Source organism: Macaca fascicularis, chromosome 3 (assembly GCF_037993035.2).
Source record: "Macaca fascicularis isolate 582-1 chromosome 3, T2T-MFA8v1.1".
NCBI lineage: Eukaryota > Metazoa > Chordata > Mammalia > Primates > Cercopithecidae > Macaca > Macaca fascicularis.
This window is the reverse complement of record NC_088377.1, coordinates 53,399,210-53,414,057: the sequence shown is the minus strand read 5'-3', so window position 1 is coordinate 53,414,057 and position 14,848 is coordinate 53,399,210. Positions and strand designations below refer to the sequence as shown.

At 54.2% G+C, this 14,848-nt stretch overlaps 1 protein-coding gene across 22 annotated transcripts in view; it reads right to left on the bottom strand.

The window, feature by feature from the left end:
• GTF2IRD1 (GTF2I repeat domain containing 1) overlaps window positions 1-14,848 on the bottom strand; it is a 138,807-nt gene that overhangs the window by 68,916 nt on the left and 55,043 nt on the right. For 15 of the 22 annotated variants that reach the window (XM_074034776.1, XM_065541817.2, XM_045389726.3 and 12 more), the window contains exons 4-8: window positions 13,765-13,920; window positions 11,042-11,225; window positions 9,673-9,983; window positions 8,131-8,220; window positions 5,232-5,315 (exon numbers count right to left, since the gene is read on the bottom strand). In XM_074034776.1, the coding sequence (XP_073890877.1) occupies window positions 5,232-5,315; window positions 8,131-8,220; window positions 9,673-9,983; window positions 11,042-11,225; window positions 13,765-13,920 (825 nt within the window). The remainder of the gene's footprint in view (window positions 1-5,231; window positions 5,316-8,130; window positions 8,221-9,672; window positions 9,984-11,041; window positions 11,226-13,764; window positions 13,921-14,848) is intronic. The other 7 variants (XM_074034785.1, XM_074034787.1, XM_074034786.1 and 4 more) reach the window with 1 other exon arrangement.

Below are 14,848 nucleotides of genomic sequence, written 5' to 3'. Positions count from 1 at the left end.
TAAAAATACAAAAAAAAAAAAAAAAAAAAAATCAGCCGGGCGTGGTGGCAGGCGCCTGTAGTCCCAGCTACTCAGGAGGTTGAGGCAGGAGAATGGCGTGAACCTGGGAGGTGGAGCTTGCAGTGAGCCGAGATCACGCCACTGTACTCCAGCCTGGGTGTCAGAGCCAGACTCCGTCTCAAAAAAAAAAAAAAAAGACCAGCCTAGACAACATAGCAAGACTCCATCTCTGCAGAAAAGTAAAATATAAAAAGCTAGGTGTGGTGGTGCACATCTGTAGTCCCAGCTACTCAGGAGGCTGAGGCAGGAGAATCACTTGAGCCGAGGAGTCTGAAGCTGCAGTGAGCCAAGATCGTGTCACTGCACTCCAGCCTGGGCAACAGAGTGAGACCCTGTCTCTAAAAAAATAAAATAAAAAATGTCCAGTGGCTCCCATCTGATTTGGTGACAGCCAAAGTCCTACCTATGTGACTTCATCACCTCTGACCTCATCTGCCCCCTTCATGCCTCTGTGTGCTCCCCCCACCCCTGCTGCCCCCTTGGTGCTTCCCCTACCTGCCAGGAGCATACACTCAGTTCAATGCCTTTGTACTTGCTCTTCAGTCTGCTCAGATTCCTTTCTCCCAGAAATCCACAAACATCCATCCATCCATCCATCCACCCACCCACCCACCCATCCGCCCATCTTTCCTTCTTTCCTCTCTCCCTCCCTCACTCCCTCCTTTCAGATATTTGCTCAAATAGCACCCTGGCAACCTAACACAGCCTCCTCCATCCCTCATTCCCTCCTCTGCTCTGTCAGTCATCCACTGGTCACCACCTGACACTACATCCACACTCATCTCTACGTGTGCTCACTGTCTAGAAAGGAAGCTGCAGAAGAACAGGGGTTTTGGCCAGGTGCGGCGGCTCATGCCTGTCATCCCAGCACTTTGGAAGGCCACAGCAGTTGGAGAATGCTTGAGCCCAGGAGTTCAAGACCAGCCCGGGCAACACACCAGTAAGAAGCCATCTCTATAAAAATACAAAAAATTAGTTGGGCGTGGTGGAGCACGCCTGTAGTCCCAGCTACTTGGCAGGCTGAGGTGGGAGGATCGCTTGAGCCCAGGAGTTCGAAGATGCAGTGAGCTGTGATTGCACCACTACACTCCAGCCTGGGCGACAGGGCGAGACTGTCTAAAAAAGAGTAGGGGTTTTGTTTTCTGTCTTGCCACTGCGACCTCAATGGAGCTGGGCACACACTAAGTGCTTTCTGCATAGTGAATATACAAATGGCTAAAGGAAGTGCCCAAGCTTGAGGCTGTCTCTTGGCGGGCAAGTGGTTGCACAGGTGAGCACAGGTGTGTCCCTTCTTCCAGGGAGGAGCTCAGCACGCCCTCCATTTACCAGCGCCATAAACAAGACACACCCCAGAAGCTCACGGCTCTGCCAACAGCCAAGCAACAGAATCCAGGCTCATGCCCAGGTTACTTGCTCTATTTTTCCAGACTTGTGCCATTTCAGTCATTCACTTCCACCCCAGCTCCACGTTTTCATTCATTCATTCACCAAATACCTTCTTCCCCCCCAACGGAGTCTTGCTCTGTTGCCCAAACTGGAGTGCAGTGGCACAATCCTGGCTCACTGCAACCTCTGCCGACCAGGTTCAAGCGATTCTCCCTGCCTCAGCCTCCCAAGTAGCTGGGATTACAGGTGTGTACTGCCAAGCCCAGCTCATTTTTTGTATTTTTAGTAGAGACACCATGTTGGCCAGGCTGGTCTCGAACTCCTGACCTCAGGTGATCCACCCGCCTCAGCCTCCCAAAGTGCTGGGATTACAGGCATGAGCTACCGCATCCGGCCCCACACCAAACACTTTTGAAGCACCTACTACGTTCCTAATACAAGCTGGTACTTTCTTTCTTTTTTAGAGACAGGGTCTTGCTAACAGCCCAGGCTGAAGTGCAGTGGCGCAATCATTGCTCACTGCAGCCTCAACTTCTGGCTAAAGTGATCCTCCTGCCTCAGCCTTTTGCGTAGCTAGGACTACAGGCGTGCGTTACTATGCCCAGCTATTTATTTTGTATTTTTTGGAGAGATGGGGTCTTGCTATGTTGCCCAGGCTGATCTCAAACTCCTGGGCTCAAGTGATCCTCCTGCCTCAGCCTCCCAAAGCACTGAGATTACAGGCATGAGCTACCGCTCCTGGCCTTGAGCAAGTCATTTCACGGGTCACCCTTCCCCTGGCCTGAGTATCCACTTCACTCTGGCCTCCTCGTGTGACCATGGATGGGGCCTGGACACACTGTCCTCCCTCCAGGCTCCCATATCTCCTGGTTGTTCCTCAGGCCCCTCCCTGCCCTAGCCCTGCTTCTCTGGCCACACCATGCTTTGTCTGTGTTCCTGTAAGTGCCAGCCCAGAGCTGGACCTCCCTCCAGCCCTGCCTGGGCCCTCCCGCGGGTGCCTCTGACATTGTTTTCCTGTTGACGCAGCGGCCCAGGTCTGCGTTGGTGGCTTTGGCATCCAGAACCCACTGAGAAGTCACACTTAGCTCATTGTCAAATTAAACCCTCGAAATCTCAACAGCTGGCAAGGCATCTCTCCCCACACCCCTCCACCTCCCACATCAGCAGCCACCCCCAGCCCCAGCCCTTGAGCGACTGGTCCTTTGAGTGCCTGTGAATTCGTCTCAGTCCGGTTCATCTGGTTTATCGGGGCCTGTCTTTTCAGCAGCAGGGAGATTCAGTGGACAGAGGGCCGAACCCAAACCCTGCTATTGCCCCTTGGGAAGGGGCTGCCTTCCTGCAGTGCCACCTTACACCGTCCTCGGCCCCTCACCTGGTCCCAGCATCTTCCCAGAGGACATGTCCTCGAGGCTTCCTAAAGCCTAACGTTTCTCCCAATTCTTATGTTTCTGTTTCTTCCCCCTCTGCACCACCCGCACTGGCCCAATTCACCCAGATTTGGTGGCTGGTAGAGCTGGGAGCAGGGGTTGCTCACCCACAGTCTCTGGGATACCTTGGGCTGCCAGACCCTGTTCCCACCATCCGGGGGGTCCCCAGTACTCCTGGTCAGCTGCCTTCTCCCCTGCGCAGCTCCCCAGAGGGAGCTCTGGCTTTATGGGGAACAAGGTCTTGACCACTCCACACCCAACACTCTTTGGATGCGACTCAGGAACTGACGTTTGGAAAAGGCTTGGCATTTTGGAAAGTCCAGGGCGTGGGACAGGCCAGAACACTGGCCTGGGCAGAACCCTCCCAAGGCAGGCAGAGCCGGCTCCTCCCTGGTTCCCCTCCCCCAACCTCCACCTGGCTCACACCTGCCTGGGGCGGGGAGAGACTCAGAGGCAGGTGCAGACAGCCCTTTGCAGCTCTGAGGAGTGAGGAGGCCTGGCTGGGGAGCGTGGCCACATCAAAGGCAGCCGGCTATCCCAGGCTCCTCATTAAGGCCTCCAGAGTCTTGCTCAGCCCCATCCCAATGTGGAAGGCCCAGCCCACATGCAGAGGCTGCCCCAGTCATGGTCACAGGGCACCTCGTCCATGAAGCCACCCTTGACTTCCCAGCCTATTGAGACTGTTTCTTCCTTGGAATTATCCTCCCTTCTTCTTCTTTTTTTTTTTTTTTTCTTTTTAAATTCTTTTCTTAATTTTTTTTTTTTTTTTTTTTTGAGAGAAAGCCTCACTGTCACCCAGGCTAGATGGAGTGCAGTGGCGTGATCTTGGCTCACTGCAACCTCCGCCTCCCGTGTTCAAGTGATTCTCCTGCCTCAGCCTCCCAAAGTAGCTAGGACTACAGGTACATGCCACCATGCCACACCCGGTTAATTTTTGTGTTTTTGTAGACAGGGGGTTTCACCATGTTGTCCAGGCTGGTCTCGAACTCCTGAGCTCAAGTGATTCACCCGCCTCGGCCTCCGCAAGTGCTGGGATGACAGGCGTGAGCCACCGCGCCTACCACTTGCGTTTTCTTTCCAGAGTGCGGTGGGCTGACATCTGCTATGAGCCTGACTGTCCTGGGTGCTAGGGACAAAGAGAGGGGTTGGGTGCAGTCCTGGCCCTCAGGGAGACAGCGGCAGGCAAGGGGTATCAAGTTCCCAAGGTGTCACAGAGAGGGAACCATCAGGGTACCCAGGCCTACCTGGCCCAGGCTGGGGACCCAAAGGCTTCCTGGAGGAGGTGACTCCCAAGACAAAGAACAATTAGGAATTTGTCCCTAAGATGTGAAAAGGCGGTGCCAGGCAGAGGACACAGCACAGGTAAAGGCTGGGAGGCAGAAAATGGTGTGTTACTGTGGGGAACTGGCACGAGGCCAATACAGATTTTTCTGGGCCTTATGGATACTTCCCCTGATGGGCAATCTGTTATGTTTGTTTCTTTTGTAGAGATAGGGTCTCGCTCTGTCACCCAGGCTGGAGTGCAGGGGTACAATCATAGCTCACTATAGCCTCAACCTCCTGGGCTCAAGCAATCCTCCCACCTCAGCCTGCAAGTAGCTAAGACCCCAGGTGTGTGGTTAATCTTCTAATTTTTATTTTTTATTTATTTATATTTTTTGAGACAGAGTCTCACTCCGTCACCAGGCTGAAGTGCAGTGCCACGATCTTGGCTCACTGCACCAGGTTCCAGTGATTCTCATGCCTCAGGAGCCGAGTAACTGGGATTACAGGTGTGTTTTACCACACCCAGTTCATTTCTGTATTTTTAGTAGAGACAGGGTTCCAGCATGTTGGCCAGGCTGGCCTCGAACTCCTGACCTCAGGTGATCCGCCCGCCTCCGCCTCCCAAAGTGCTGGGATTACAGGCATAAGCCACTGCGCCCAGCCTGGTTTAAAATATTTTTTTTGTAGAGACGGGAGGTCTCACTATGTTGGTCAGGCTGGTCTTGAACCCCCGGCCTCTGGTGATCCTCCCACCACGGCCTCCCAAAGCGCTGGGATAACAGGCATGAGCCACTGCGCCCGGCCCCCAGATGGGCAATCTCTGCCCCCAACCTGCCCCGCTCCGCACCGTTGAGCCCAGGTCTGGGGCTTTGCCATCAGTTCCGCCCCCTGAAGAATCTGGAAGGGAAATATTGACACAACCACCCCCTACCCAGACAGGAGGAGCCTGCGACGGATGACATTAGTGTTGCCGGCGCGCGGGAGCCAGCATATGGCTCCCGCTGCCGTGTTGGGGAACACGAGTGATTGCCACGTAATGAGATGCTCAACACGGCTGCTGGGGCCACACGGCGGGCCGCGCCGCCCACTCACCATATCTGCTGTTAAACAGGATCTGCACACACTCCCGGAGCGTGTTGATGTCCTCGGTTTCCTTTATGAAGGCGTCCCACTTCTCTATCAAAACACAGGAGGCACAAGTGAGCAGGGCCCCACGGGACAGTCACATGCCCCCCACCGGCCATGACCACCGGGTTTTCACCCCCAGAGACCCCGAGGCTGGCCCCAGCCCCCAGTCCTTCCACCCTCTCCCACCTCGGACTGTACACGAATTCAGGGTGCTCTGATGGTTCCCCATCTGCCTGTTCCTGCCCTAACATTTGTCTCTGGCCTCTCCCACAGGTGTGGTATCAGAATAGGCTCAGCCTGTCCATCCCGAGCCCATCCTGCCCCAGACATACAGGAAGCTGGAAAAGCAGTCCCTTCAGCAGAAAAAGAGGTCAAGTTTTCTTTTCTTTCTTTCTTCCTTTCTTTTTTTTTTTTTTTAAGATAGTGTCTTATTCTCTCACCCAGGCTAGAGTGCAGTGGCGTGATCTCGGCTCACTGCAACCTCCACTTCCCGGGTTCAAGTGATTCTCCTGCCTCAGCCTCCTGAGTAGCTGGGACTACAGATGTGTGCCACCACACCCAGCTAATTTTTGTATTTTTAGTAGAGACGGGGTTCCACCATGTTGGCCAGGCTGGTCTCGAACTCCTGACCTCAGGTGATCCGCCTGCTTCGGCCTCCCAAAGTGCTGGGATTACAGGTGTGAGCCACTGTGCCTGGCCTGAGATCGAGTATTTTATTTTTTAATTTAAATGTTTTTTCAAAAAATAGAGACAGGGTCTCATTCTGTTGCCCAGTCTGGTGTGCAGTGATGCAGTCATAGCTCACTGTAGCCTTGAACTCCTGGGTTCACATGATCCTCCTGCCTCCGCCTCCCAAGCAGCTGGGATGATGACAGGTATGAGTCACCACTCCTGGCTGTGTTTTTTCTTTTTTTCTTTTTTACAGATGGGGTCTCACTCTGTTGCCCAGGAGTGCAGTGGTGTGATCATAGCTCACAGCAGCCTCCAACTCTTGGACTCCAGCGATCCTCCAACTTCAGCCTCCTGAGTAGCTGAGACTACAGGTGCCCGCCACCATGTCTGGCTAAGGGCTGAGTCTTGATCTTGAGAATCTAACCCTTGTACCTCCTACATCTGAGGTCTCACTCAGCACTGGCCTCGTTGGCTTCCCCCAAACTCTCAGCTCTGCTGGCCTCTCTCTCAAAACCTCTGTCTTGATTGAATAATAACAAGTGATCATTGGTTCATTTGTAATCAGTAGAAGTAACAACTTTAATTTGTTAAGTACTTATCTGTGCTAAGTACTTTATATATATAATAATCTCCTATTTAATTCCTTATGACAAGTTTTAAACAGAGATATCATTCCCATTTTGCAGATAGGAAAACTGAGGCTTAAAGAAGCTGAGTATCTCGCTTGCGACAACCCAGTGAGGTTCTATCCCAGCTTGTGCCCCAGCCCACGGGCCTGTCATGATGCTGTTCCATCTGAACATTCACGTCTCCTCCCTGCCAGGGCTGGACCTTGTTTGGGGCAGTGGCAGATTGGGTTGTGGATGGCTTGCGGGGTGGGGGAGCCTCCATTCTGATCCCAGGGGACTGGGTTTTCTTTCTTTCTTAAAATTTTGTAGATGTGGGGTCTCACTAGGTTGCCCGGCCTGGTCTAGAACTTCTGGCCTCAAGCCATCCTCCCCCTTAGCCTCCCAAAGCACTAGGATTACAGGTGTGAGCCACCGCACCCGGCCTAGGACTGGGTTTTCTTACAGAACCTCTTCCTGGAGGTGAGGCTGAGACCCACACAGAGCAAAACTGCTGGCAAGTCCTACTGCACTCCTTCTTGGTATAACTGAATCCCACACTTCGCTACACTCAGGACTTCTGTGTGATCTTTTTTTAAATTTTATTCAATATATTGCTTCCTTTAAAAGGTGGAGTTTAATTCCTCTCCCACGGAGGGTAGGCTGGATCATGTTTCTGGCTTCTAACAGATAGAACATGACAGCAATTTCTAAGGATGGGTCATAAAAGCCATGTGGCTTCCTCGTTCCTCAATTTTGGATCGAGAACTCTGGAGGAAACCGGCGGCCATGTTGTGAGGATGCTCAAGCAGCCCCGTCAAGGCTAGCCCACATAGTGGGGAACTGAGGCCTCCTACCAACAGCTGTGTGAATGAGCTCAGAAGCATCTCTTCCTGCCCCAGTTGAGCTCTTGGATGACAGCAACCCCAGCTGTCAAGCAACCCCAGCCAACATCTTGACTGCACCCTCATGAGAGACTGTGACCCAGCACTGCCCAGCTCAGCCAGTCCTGAATTCCCAACCCCCAGAAACTGTGAGGTAATAAATACTTGATGTTTTAAGCTCCATTTTGGGGTTATTTATTTTATTTTTTGTTATAACTTTTTTTTAGAGATAGGGTCTAACTGTTGCCCAGGCTGGAGTGCAGTGGTGCGATCATAGCTCACTGCAGCCTCCAACTCCTGGGCTCAAGTGATCCTCCCGCCACAGCCTCCCAAGTAGCTTCAGCCTCCCAAGGACTTCAGAGGATAGGCACCACCACATCCAGCTAATTTTTCTTATTTGTTGCAGAGACAGTGTTTCGCTCTATTGCCCAGCTGGTCTCAAACTCCTGGCCTCAAGCAACCCTCCTGCCTCAGCCTCCCAAAGTGCTGGGATTACAGGTATGAACCACCATGCCTAGTCTGGGGCAGTTTATCATACAGCAGTAGATAACTATTATATCCCAGTTTACTTGCAGTCCCTTGAGCAGAGCTGTTCCTCCTTTCTCTCACAAAGACCCAGGAAACACTTATCAATTTCAATGAGCACCACCTCCAACCCCCGATTCCCACTCAGGCCTGGGTGCTGCATGGGCGCCGTCCTACCTGACTTGTCATGGACGATGGAGAAGAGAATGCGCTTGGAGGCATGGACGTTCTGGATGAGAGGCCCACCAGGCCCGGTGGGCTTCTGTCCTGGACAAGGGAGAGAAGGAAATGGATTCCAGGTGGGCCCCAAGAGGGTTCCCCAGATCTGGCCCCAGTGTATAGGCCCTGGCTCTGGGGTAACAGCCTCATCTGCCAGGGAGACCCCAGAACTGATTCCTGTGATCACAAACTCAAGGCAAGGTCCCTGACCAGAGGCCTAAGACAGTCTGTACCAGAATCTGCTAGCCAAAAGCCAGATTAACAAGAAAGGGATGTCGGAGGTCACCTTTTCCAGGTAAGAACACTTGTTTTATGTGTATAAGCTCGAAGCCCTGGTCAGCCCACATATTTGGGCTTTTTTCCCCCCTAATAATAATAATAATAATAATAATAATAAGTATATATAACTTACAAGCACCTACTACAGGCCAAGCATTAGACCCAGACCCAAGTGCTTTTTTTTTTTTTTTTTTTTTTTTTTTTTTTAGGTAGAGATAGGATCTTGCTATGTTACCCGGGCTGGTCTTGAACTCCTGGGCTCAAGCAATCCTTCCGCCTCAGCCTCCCAAAGAGCTTGAATTACAGGTACACCTGGCCAGACCCAGTGCTTTAATACAGCAACTCTCAAACTTGAGCACATTGGAACCACTTGGCAGAGTTGTCCAAAAAGACTACTGGGTCCCATCCCCAGAGCTTCAGATTCAGCAGGACTGCAGTGGGACCTGAGAATATGCATTTCTAACCCTCTCTCAGGAGATGCTACTGCCACCGATCTGTCCTTTAATCATGATAACACTTCTGGGAAGCAGGTAATGCTAGCATTCCCATTTTATAGAGGAAGAAACTGAGGTTCAGAGATAGAGATTTGCCCCAGGATGCATAGCCACTAAGTAGACGAGCAGGATATGAATCTCACCTGCAACTGTTCCTTTTGTCCTGTCCACCCCAGGGCCTACTTCCCCTAGTGCCCTTAATCAGGCTGGGTATGCAGTGGGTGCTCACTGAATTGGAGCGGGTCCTCACTGAATGCATGGGGATGACTAGTATGCTAACTTCCTTTATAGCATGTGATGTGGATCTCCCACTTTTGACACCTGAAATATCGCTGGTTCTTTTTTTTTTTTTTTTTTTTGAGACAGAGTTGTGCTGTCACCCAGGCTGGAGTGCAGAGGTATGCAATCATAGCTCAACACAGCCTCAAATTCCTGGGCTCAGTTGATCCTCCTGCCTCAGACTCCTGACTAGCTGGGACCCAGGGAGTCCTTGCAGGTGTCTCTTAGTCCAAGGCCAAGGACATCATTCACAGATGGCTGAGCAGAGACCCAAGGTCCAAGGGGTCTCCACTAGGACAGCATCTGTCCAGTCCCACCCCCATGCCCAGACACAGCTCCTTCCAACCTAAGAGGGCCCAGGTATCCTGACCTGCCCTGGGAGGATGTCCCATGCATGAGTGACCTCTGTCCCACCCCCTAGACTTGGAGATCCCAGCAGCAATGTTACCACAACAGTCGGAGAAGTCTTGGGCACCAGTGGCCTTGGGCTCTGGCATGGGCCGGCTCAGGCCCAGGTCGCTGGGGGCAAGGGGGCAGGAAGGTGCTTCTTGCTTGAGCTCTCGGATGGCGTGGTTGGGGAGCGCCGTGCTGTACAGGAAGCTGGCCATGGAGGAGGAGGTGGCGGTGGGGGGCAGGTCCTGGGGTGGCACCTTGGGGGCCTGGCCATGCAGGCCACAGTCCCGTGACCCCTTGGGTATCAGGGAGACACCATTCAGCTCCACCAGGGCCTTCGAGTCCCGCCCGCCATCCTCAAGTGGCCTGAGTAAAGGAGAGGACACATGGACAGCTTTGTACATCTGTTTCACATGTTGCAGCTCTTCCCCCACAACCCTGCATCCCCACCCTCAGCAGAACATAACAGCCCCGTAAGAGGGCAGGACAGGAGCTGCCTTTCTACTTTACAAGTGGGGATGCAGGCTCAGAGGTGGGAATGGTGTGCCCAGGGCCACAGAGCTAGGCCACTGGAGGACCTGGGCCCTGCCCCTCTGCTCCAATCCACTGATCAGATCCTGCCAGGTGCAATCGATTGCCTCCCGTCTCCTGCTGCTCCCCTCCCCTTCTCTGCCTCTGCATTGCCTGGGGTGCCTAGCAGAGATGGGCTCAACCTTAAGCCCTCAGGCTGCCTTCCTGGCTCTCCTGACAATTGGTACTGCCTCAGACCAGCCTCAACAATATCTCCCCTAGGTCCCTAATTAACCCCAGATTTACAACCTGAACAAGCACAGGACATGGTTCTCCCACTTCTAACACCTAAAATGCCATATTTAAAAAAATTTTTTAAGAGACAAGGTCTTGCTTTGTTGCCCAGCTGGAGTGCAGTGATGCAATCACAGCTCACTGCATCCTCAAACTCCTGGGCTCAAGCAATCCTCCTGCCTCAGCCTCCTGACAGCTCAGATGACAGGTGTGTACCACCACGCCTGGGTAATTTTTTTTTTTTCTTGGCAGAGACAGGGTCTTGGTATGTTGCCCAGGCTGGTCTCGAACTCCTGGCCTCAAGTGATCCTCTCATCTCAGCCTCCCAAAGTGCTGAGATTACAGGTGTGAGCTACTGCACCCGATCACGTTGGTGCTATTTTGTCCCAAGTCATGTCTCTTCCAGTCTCTCTGCAATGCAACTTCCCTGGGAAGACTTCAAGGCTTAATGACCTAGCTCAGATCCTGTTCTATGACTTCGCTTTCACTTCACCTCCACCATCAGACTGGGAGCTTTCACCACCAGCGTCCTCCATGGGCATCTCAAGTCCCTTCCCCTCTGGCTAAGTGGCCTCCAGCCCCCGGCCCTGGCCCAGCCCTGGGTCAGCTGCCTCACTCACCTCTTGAGCTTGAAGCGGATGCGGTGGCTATGTTCCAGGATGGCCATGAGGGCCTTGGGGTCATACTCAGCTGGCCTCCGGAAGGCCAGGCCCTCCGGCAGCCCCTGCACAGCCAGCAGCCCTGGCTCCCTGAGCAGCCTCTCGTAGGGCAGCGGCACCACGCTGGCCCTTCCCAGGGCCTCGCCTGTAGGGGGAGTCCAGGAGAGGGGCCTGGTATGAGAGGGCAGCCAGGCTGGAGTCGGGGCCGCTGTGCCCCAGAGTGGGGGCAGTGTTGAGTGGCTCCCTTTGGTGCAGGGTTCCCATGGACCCCTCATAACTGCAGACGTTGTGCAGAATAACTGCCTGCAGGCTGGGGGTGGATGCTGTGGACAAGGCCCCCTTGTCTGCATCTGGGGGGCCGGGGCTCCCCCACCGAAGGGGGGATCCCTGCTGCCCTCCATGGCCAAGCCCCTCTCCACTTGGGCACCTGGCTAGAAGGGAAACCGGGGACTACAAGGGCCCAGAGGACAGAGCAGAGAGAAACAATCTGGTGGGAGAAAAGAGGGCAGAAGAGACGGAGAAGCGGGCACTTGCATGAGCCAGACTGCAAGGAAGAAGCTGTAAGGGCCGGGCACGGTGGCTCATGCCTGTCATCCCAGCATTTTGGGAGGCTGAGGTGGGAGGATCACTTGAGGCCAGGAGTTCGAGACCAGCCTGGCCAACATGAGGAAACCCCGTCTCTACTAAAACTACAAAAATTAGCTGGGCGTGGTGGCGGGTGCCTGTAATCCCAGCTACTCAGGAGGCTGAGGCAGGAGAATCACTTGAACCCAGGAGGCCGGTTGTAGGGAGCTGAGATCATGCCACTGCACTCCAGCCTGGGTGACAGAATGAGAATCTATCTCAAAAAAGAAGAAGAAGAAGAAAAATGTGCAGGGAGGAAGGGAGAGAGACCAAGAGAGGGGAGAGAAAGCAAGAAGAAGAGGAAGTGGAGAGGGAGCAAAAATAGGGGATTCAGAAGAAGACGAGAGAGGCTGGGCACGGTGGCTCATGCCTGTAATCCCATCACTTTGGGAGGCTGAGGCAGGTGGATCACTTGAGGTCAGGAGTTTGAGACCAGCCTGGCCAACATGGTGAAACCCTGTCTCTACTAAAAATATAAAAATTAGCTGGGTGTGGTGGCGGGTGCCTGTAATCCCAGCTACTCAGGAGGCTGAGGCAGGAGAATCGCTTGAACCCAGGAGGCGGAGGTTGCAGTGAGCCGAGATCGTGCCACTACACTCCAGCCCAGGCAACAGAGCGAAACTTCATCTCAAAACAACAACAAAAGAAAAAGATGGGAGAGAGGAGGAAGAGACAGACTGAGAAGACGCGGGAACAAAGATGGGGGTTGGAGGACACAGATGAGGGGAGGCAGGCTGGGGACTGAGGACTGGGCACTGGGATGTCTGTTGCCACCTCCAGGCTGCAGCCCCCACCTGGAGCCAGAAGGAGGCCCATCCTCTCATAGCCTCCTTGAATTCTGCCCAAAGTAGAAAGGGGGGCCAGGGCAAGGTGGGCAGGGGTGCGGGGGGCTCTGTGCATGGGCCCTGCAGCTGGCAAAAGTGTCGACAGGGGTAGAGTCAACCATGCGTGGCAAGTCCCCCATCCCAGGGTGGCCAGCGTGACCGCCCAGGGCCTCTGAGTACCCCTCCTCCTGACATAAGAACACCAGAAGTTTCCTCGCAGACCTTTGCTCCATAAAACCAAAGGCTACAGTAGGAGAAGGGATAAAGCCAAATCAGAAATGAATGAGGTGGGACCCTGAGGGCCAAAGGGACCTGCCCAAGGTTTCCCAGGGCGTGTGAAGGCCACCACTGGGGCCCTGAGGCCCTCTGCAACCTGACGCTTCCCAAGGGAGGCCAGTTCTCCTCTCCCTGCAGGAAAGACGTGGCTGAGCAAATCAGCCTTCACTTAGTCATTCAACAAACGTTCTCCGAGTACCTGCTGTTGCTGGGCTCTGAACTGCAGGCTGGAGACAGCTAGAAAGGGCAGACATAGCCCCTGACCCTGGAGAGCTCCTGGGCTGGTGAGGGGACAGGGCACTGTGGGTGCCAAGAGAGGGGCCTAAACCCACTGTGAGGGGGCTTCCAGGAGCAGAGCCTCAGTGGCACGCGGGTGTCCGCCAGACAGAGGAGGGGAAAGGCAGTCTCAAAAGATGCAACAGCGCGAAGGCCAGGGCATGTGAAAGGAACCAGCGAGTGCTGGAGAACGGGAAGTGGTTCTGTAGGGAGGTCAGTAGGGCCCTGTCACCTAGCAGGAAAAGAAGGTATAGAGGGGATGAGGATGGGTGTGTGGGCCCCTGTGCCATGCTCAGGGTCGATGGGGAGCCCCCGAAGGCTGTGGAGGCAAGAGCTTCATTCATGGTCAGACTTGTGCTTTGAGAAGATGCCCTTGGTGGCAGGGCAGATGTGGGGAGGCAGGGAGACCGTGGCAAGCCTGGGGCTATTTCTAGGCAAGAGGTGGCATGACTTGAGCCAGGGCAGGGACAGTGGGGATGGAGGTTTGGGAAAACGGCTGGAGTAGAACGTCTGTGTCTGGGAATGCAGAGATGAGGAAGGGCTAGGGTAACCAGTACCTCCATGCCTTGGGGTCCAGCTTTGCCCAGGGCCTGTAGTAGGACAGGAGGGGGCCCCCTCTGCTGGGTGGGGACCCAGGCTCCCACCCTCCCTGGGGCCCCCAAATGGAATGAGGAAGGATCTTACTATAAAGAACATCAAACACCTCCTCTACCATCTTCCGCAGAAGGTACACATCTGAGCCGTGTTCCAGGGAGGACCGAGGGAGGCTCCGGCCGCTGCCCTCACCCCGCTGCACCTTCTTGGGGTGCTCTGCCTCCGGATCCTTCCACGGGGGCCCTCCTGTGGGACACACAGCACGGGAGGCCACAGTGAACACCCATCTCACCAGCCGGCCTTCGAGCTGGGATGTCTCCGCCCTGTGCTGAGCCGTGGAGACTGGCACACAACGTGATACACAAGTGAGTGAATGAATGAAGAATTAATGAGTGACCAAGCCCTATCCCAACCACCCCACTGAGGGCCAGGGCTGGTCATCTCAGAGTTCCCATTGCCTGGCCCAGGGCTGGGCCTCACCTCTGGTCACCTCTAATTTGCTGTGTGACCTTGGGTAAGTCCCTTCTCTCTCTGAGCCTCCATCTGTGCATGCTCGTGGGAGGCCAGCTATTCCAGCTCAGAACCGAGGTTCGATGAACGTTCCATCTGTCTCTTTCTCTTTCTCTCTCTCTTTCTCTCTTTCCCTCCCTCCCTCCCTCCCTCTCTCTCTCTCTCTTTTTTTTTGACAGAGTCCACTCTGTCGCCCAGGCTGGAGCGCAGTGGCACAATCTCAGCTCACTACAACCTCCACCTCCAGGGTTTAAGTGATTCCCCTGCCTCAGTCTCCCGAGTAACTGGGATTACAGGCGCCCGCCACCATGTCCAACTAATTTTTGTATTTTTAGTAGATATGGGATCTCATCATGTTGGCCAGGCTGGTCTTGAACTCCTGACCTCAGGTGATCCGCCTGCCTTGTCCCCCCAAAGTGCTGGGATTACAGGCGTGAGCCACCGTGCCTGGCCCCATCCATGCCTTTCTGTGCCCTGACACCAACACTGTCTCGACCAATCTATGCCCCCGTTTTCTGCTCTGCCAAAGGAAGAAACAACGGGCACCCCCCAACCCCTGCTCCGAGGAGGCCGTGGGTTGCAAACAGCAGGTTCATGCCAGGCTGGGCCAGAGTGGGGACCGGAGAGTGTTGGTAGATCCTTCGGGAATGTTCTAGAAGCTGCA